Source organism: Orycteropus afer, unplaced genomic scaffold, assembly GCF_000298275.1.
Source record: "Orycteropus afer afer isolate SDZICR_OR568_19922 unplaced genomic scaffold, OryAfe1.0 scaffold00460, whole genome shotgun sequence".
Taxonomy (NCBI): domain Eukaryota; kingdom Metazoa; phylum Chordata; class Mammalia; order Tubulidentata; family Orycteropodidae; genus Orycteropus; species Orycteropus afer.
This window is the reverse complement of record NW_006922047.1, coordinates 255,653-261,905: the sequence shown is the minus strand read 5'-3', so window position 1 is coordinate 261,905 and position 6,253 is coordinate 255,653. Positions and strand designations below refer to the sequence as shown.

At 43.8% G+C, this 6,253-nt stretch overlaps 1 protein-coding gene across 1 annotated transcript in view; it reads left to right on the top strand.

The window, feature by feature from the left end:
* Positions 1-6,253, top strand: part of CLEC17A (C-type lectin domain containing 17A) — a 15,730-nt gene that overhangs the window by 4,275 nt on the left and 5,202 nt on the right. Inside the window, exons 7-11 of the mRNA XM_042782755.1 lie at positions 531-671; positions 755-817; positions 2,399-2,494; positions 2,702-2,853; positions 4,744-4,748. Coding sequence (XP_042638689.1) covers positions 531-671; positions 755-817; positions 2,399-2,494; positions 2,702-2,853; positions 4,744-4,748 — 457 coding nt within the window. The remainder of the gene's footprint in view (positions 1-530; positions 672-754; positions 818-2,398; positions 2,495-2,701; positions 2,854-4,743; positions 4,749-6,253) is intronic.

Sequence of the window (6,253 nt, the reverse complement as noted above, 5' to 3'; positions counted from 1 at the left end):
GACCCCTCCTTGGGTTTTCGAGGCAGTATCACTACGGAAGTAGGATTGCCCAACCTTCCTTCCGAGGAGTGATACTGCCTTGGAAACCCAAGGAGGGGTCGCTATGAGTCGGTTCCGACTCGACGGCACATAACAACAACAACGATTATTATTATTATATTTTGTATGTCCTCTCTATTTTTGTTCTTCAGTTTCATAGTGTCATTGGTTAGAAGATAATGTATCTTAGATGTTAAGAACACAGCTGGTCCTTATTTACAAAATGGGAATAATACTTAACACTGATGTCATAAGAGCTAGGATCCAATAAGATAAGGATGTAACATGATGCTTTGTGCACAGTAAAGTTTCATAAATGTTCAGGGCCTCTTTGGTGTTCACTCTTCCTGACATTCTCTCGCTGACCCTGTCTGGTGATGTAGTCATGACTACACACCCCTGTCCCTCTCCTCTTGGAGAAAGGCTTATGCGTCCCTTCTTCACTCTCCAAAGCACTGGTAGCAGTCTTTCTGCTTCCTGCCCCTCCACAGCAACTCCAGTGCCCTGGATCAGCCAAGAGCCGAGGGGTCCTGGGCACTGCTGGGAGGACAGACTGATGGTGTGCCTGTATCTGCTGGTGGTGGTTTCACTGCTCCTCGGATGCATTGGCCTAGCTGTGACCCTGGTTAAGTGTGAGTAGGGCCAGGATGGGATGTGGGGGAGACTGGTGTGGGATGCGGGATGACCCGGGCTCAAAATGGCCTCTTCCCTGTAGACCAGGCGGTGGTGGAAGAACTGAGGATGCTAACCTTTCAGCAGATGGCATGGCAAGCAAATGGTGAGTGCTTTCAGTCATTCGCTCCTGCCACCCATATTGAGCACCTACTATGTGCCAGACACTGTGCTGGGCACTGGGGGTAGAAAGGTGAACTCAGAAACAGTCCTCGTCCTTGTGCACTTGTGCAGAGTGTGTGTGTGTGTCTACATCTCTACTGTTTAATATGAGTGCCATAAGCCATGTGTGGCTGTTGAGCACTTGAAATAGGGCCAGCCCAAACTGAGATGTGCTGGAAGTGTAAAATATACACCAATTTCAAAGACTTACTATAAAAAAAGAATGTAGAAAAATTGCATTAGTATTTTTTCACATTTATTATATATTGAAATGGTGATATTTAAACATATTGGGATAAGTAAAAATATCATTGAAATTAATTTTACTTAAAAAATGTTATTATGCAAACTACATATGTGGTTCATGTTATTATTCTATTAGACAGTGCTGGTATTGATTTGTTGTTGTTGTTGTTGTTATGTGCCGTCGAGTAACCATTAACCAAATTATCACCCAAATGGGTAAAAAGTTCCAAATTTTGATGAATAGTCCAAAGAAAGAGGAATTTGGTTCTATGAAAATGTCTAACCAAGGATCTTGGGCTTCTTTTGGGAGGCCATAAAGAGCTTTCCCAGTGAGGTGGTGCTGCAGCTGAGCAAAGAAAGGGAAGGAGTTAACTAGGTGAGGGGTTGAAAGTCTCAGGTATGTGCAAAGGCTCTGTGGTCGGAGGCAGGATCACAAGTACAAGGGAGGAGGATGATGCAGTTGGGCAAGTGAGAGATGCTGGTGGCTTGGATAAAGGTGGTGGTCAGGGAATGGAGAGAAGTGAGTGAAGTAGAAAGACCTTTAGGGGGCAAATTTCACAAGACCTGAGAATAGATTGGGAATGGTGGTGTGGGAGAGGGAGGGGTATCAAGAATAACTTATGTCTGTCCTGGACAGTTGAAGGGCCATTCACTGAGCTAGGGAATGTTGGAGGGGGCTCAAGTTTGTGGGGGAGAAGATCACGCATTAGTTGGAGAAGAGTCTTCTGAGTTGTGCTGGACTTCACCATGACTGCTGAAGCCTGGGAATTACTCCATTCTACATGCCCCAACACTTACCTTACATTAAGCCACTCTTGCTCAAATCCCATCCATGAGTCCTCAGTGCCCAGAGTCCAATGAGAAAAAAAAAATCCTTGGCTTGGCATTCAAGGATCCGGCCATCAGATCTCATCCTACTCTAAGCTCAAGCTTCTCTGAGATTCCCCCACTTTCCTGCTGCACCATCCTTTCCCAACCTACTTGCCCCTGCACCTTTGTTCCTAAAGTGGTTCCTGCCTGCTGTGTCTCCTTTGCCTTCTCATAGTTATTGAATCACCCTTTTCCTTCAAAGCCCGCTTCCTCCAGGAAGTCCACTGCCCTCATTCCTCTAAGCCCCAGGGATTACTTCCTCCTCTGAGCCCCTCTGGGGCTTCTTCTGGGCACAGAGCATGGTTTTCAGCTCTTGCTTCTCTCTGGTCAGGGAGTGGGTTTTCAGCTGTAGGTGGTGGGTAGATGGCAACTCTGGGTCTCTAACACTCAAGCCCATCCCTGCTGACAGTGACTGGCATGTCAGGGCTAGCAGGCCTGAAGAAGGACATTGACCTCATAAGAGCTGACACTGACCAGGCCCTGGTGGAACTTCGGGGCTTATTAGGTGAGTTGAACTTGTGGAACTGCCCAGAGAGGGGGGCAAGGCAGAGTCAGCACATTCCATCATCTCCATAAGTCCCATTCTCAGTGCAGTCTGTGTGATTAGTGCCCTCTGGAGTTGAGCAGTGCATGGCTAAGACAGTTGTACATGGCATACCATGTACATGGCCCTGAATCGGGCCAAATCAACAAAATCCTATCCTGTCCTCAGACTGTACCAAGGTCACCTGCCCTGATGGCTGGATCCCCTTCGAGGGCAAGTGTTACTACTTCTCCCCAAGCACCAGGTCATGGGATGGAGCCCGGAAGTTCTGCCAGGAGAATTATTCTCACCTGGTCATCATCAGCAGCTTTGCCGAGCAGGTGAGCTGCCCTGTTGAGCCCCTGTGAATAAGCAGGACCAACCTGCCTCTCTTCCAGGATTCACACATCCTGCCCTGGATGGAAAGAATCTGGGACTGCTTTTGAGGAGCTAACAATGTTAACAGCAAGCTCTTACTGAAATAGCATTATGCAGAGGTTAAGAGGGTTCTCTCTGCTGGAGTCCAAGTCCTGATTGTGGTGTTGTGGTCTTGGGGAAGTTACGTATGCTCTCCAAGCCTCAGTTGCATCTCTAACGTGGGGTATAATTATGGCTGTCTCTTGATTAGCACTTTCTATTCTTTGGGTTATATTCCAAATATCTTACATGCCATTTATCTATTTACTCCTCACAATTCTACATGTCAGTGAATCAGTCAGGAGAGGTTATATTATGCTGTGGTAACAAAGTCTCCAAATCTTAATGAAAGATCTACTGTTGAAAGAGTCTGAGGTAAATCATCCACTGGATCTTAAAGCTTCCACAGAGATACAGGCCACATACTTCTACTCACAAAAGAAGTCATATGGACAAACCTATTCTTTAACCCTTTCAAGGCTGAATTCTTTTCTGCTTTGAATTTTTTATTGAAACCACGTGTTTTCAATAATAGAAGGCATTTTAAATGTTTTTTTTTTTTTTGAGGTAATAAGGATTTTGATACAATTAACGGGATACATAAGTTCCAAGGGGTCTCTGGTACTTGGATTGGTGGGATGAGGCCTGTTTCTTCAGATTCATGTGGTTATAGAGATTCCCCACTAGATGGCAGCACACACCAAAAGTGGGATAGCAGTTTCCCACTAAACCCCAGAGGTAGGTGGGTACAATCAGTCCCATGGGTCATGAAATGAGTAAGGTGATATGGAAGTACAGTCTTATCTGTGTGTATTCATAAGGAAAACTAGAATGTTAGTAAACAACTTTAATGGCTTAATACTACCACAGTTAAGTAGTATCATTTGTATATAGTCTGTATCACTTTTACTTCACAGATGAGGAAACTGAGGCACAGTACACTTAGAGAACTTGCCTGTATTCACTCACAACTAGTGTCAGAGCTGGGATTTGAAAAGGTAGTTGGCTTCAAAGTCCCTGCTCTCAACATAGCACCATCTGATTGTTGCTTGCCTGGTTTACATTTTTCCCATCATTTTACTTTTGACCAAGCTATGTGATTATATTTAGCCCTTTCATGACCAAATTATTTTCTGCTTTTAATTTTTTGTTGATACCATATGTTTCCAGTAATGGAAGCATGCTGAAATCAAGGGAAATTTTTTTTGAGTTAATATGGATTTCGATACAATTCTATGGGACACATATGTTCCAAATGGGCTCTGGTGGTAGGATTGTTGGGGTGAGGCTCTTTCTTCTCATTCATGCAGTTATACAGGTCACCACCAGGCAGCAGCATGTACTACAACTGGGATAGTAACTTCCCAAGAAACCTGAGAGGCTGAAGATATTGGTGGGCAATATACACAATCTATGAAAGGGTTAAAGTTTTTGTAGCTAGCACGTAGTTGGATGTTATTTTCTGTTGTTGTCCTTTAAGCCCAATCTAGCTTCTAACAGGTGAATTTAGATCATTTACATTTAATGTAATTGTTGATATGGTTGAATTCATTTTTTTTTTTTTCCTGCTTGTATCCTTTTTTTCCTTCTTCCTTGCATCCAATAGCATTACTTGTATGTGTAGCTAACTCAGAGGATTTGGGGAGGATTAAATCAAATACTACAAATGAGGCAGGTACAAATCAGACCCCTAAACTCAAGTGCACAAGAAATATGACTCACTTTCCTTTAATAATAAAAGTTCCTCTTTTGAGGATGGCGGATATTTAATCTGAGTCAATTGGGGTCCCCCTTTTTCTTCTGAATTTGGACAGCTCATGTGAGGTTAAGGTGGAGGGGTGCATGTATCCGTCCTTGAAGTCTTTACTCCAGGATAGGACCCACTGGGATATCCACTGACTGTGTGGTCCTGAGTGAGTTGTTTAGTTTCTCTGTGTCTCAGTTTGCTTGTATATAAAATGGGGATAATAAGAATACTTATGTCAGTGGGTCATAATGAGGATCAAATGAAATAATCTGTGTAAAGAACAGAGATTGCTCATTAGCTCATTAACTCAACTAAATTTCCTGAGCACCTCTTATGTGCTAAGCACTATTCCAAGCACCGGGGATCCAGCAATGGCCAAGACAAGCAAGGTCCCTCTTCTTAAAAGGCCCTCATTTTGATGTCTGGCAGATAGCAAGGACTCTCTAAATTCTAGCTTTTCTTCTGGTTGTCTAATTCTCAGTTATTGGACCACCCAGGCTGTCCCTGAGATGTCCCACTCTCCTGTCAGCAAGACTCTTTGGGTTGGGAGGTCTCCTCCCCTCTTCCCTGTTGTTTTTGGGCACAAGGTACCTTTATGCTTCTTCTACCATATATTGGAGTGGGAGAGCCTGTGAGGCCTCTTAATGTTCCGTCTGACACCTCTGACACCTACCTGGGGCTTTACCCAGGAAATGAGGCCCTGGTCCTCTCTGTTTTTGGAGTCCCCAAACCATCTGTGGTTTTTGTAATTACTTGGGGTTCACCAGGAACGAGGTGCAGGTGCCCTCCCACACGTTCATAACTTCCTTCCTACTGATATGTCTCCTGCCTGTATTTTAGGGGCTCTATCTTTGGTGTTGAAATGTTGTGAATGAGGTATGATTTGCATAAAGTAAAATGCACTGACCCTAAGTGTGCATTCAGTGAGTTTTAATAGAAGTACACACTTGTATAACCATCAACCCAATCAAGAGAGAGAATTTCCATCACCTCAAAAGTCCCTCATGCTTCTTTTCCAGTCAACACCCGCTCCCACCCCCACCTCAGAGGCATCCACTGATCCTAATCACCATAATGTAGGAGTTGTTTTCAATCATGACATTTTCTTCCCTTTTTTTTTTTTTTTTAATTTTTTCATTGTGATTTGGGTGAAAGTTTACAGAGCAAATTGATTTTCCATCCAACAATTCATACACGATGTGTTTTGTGACATTCATTGCCATCTCTACAATGTAACAGCACTCTTTCCACTTCCTTCCTGTGATTACCGGTTCCATTTATCCTTCATTCCTATGCCTTCCTGCCTTCTGAGCTTTATCTCTGGGCAAATGCTGCCCGTTTGATCTCATATGGTTGATTGTTCTAATGAGTATGTACCTCCCTGGTGTTATTGTTCACCTGATAGACCTGTCTGTTGTTTGAGTGCAAGTTGAGCCATGGGGGTGGGTTCAGTTCTAGGCTTGATGAGGGTCTAAGGGTCATCGTCTCAGGGATCCCATCAATCTCTATCAGACCAGTAAACCTGGTCTTTTTTTTATGATTTTAAGTTTTGTTCCACATTTTTCTCTCACTCTGTT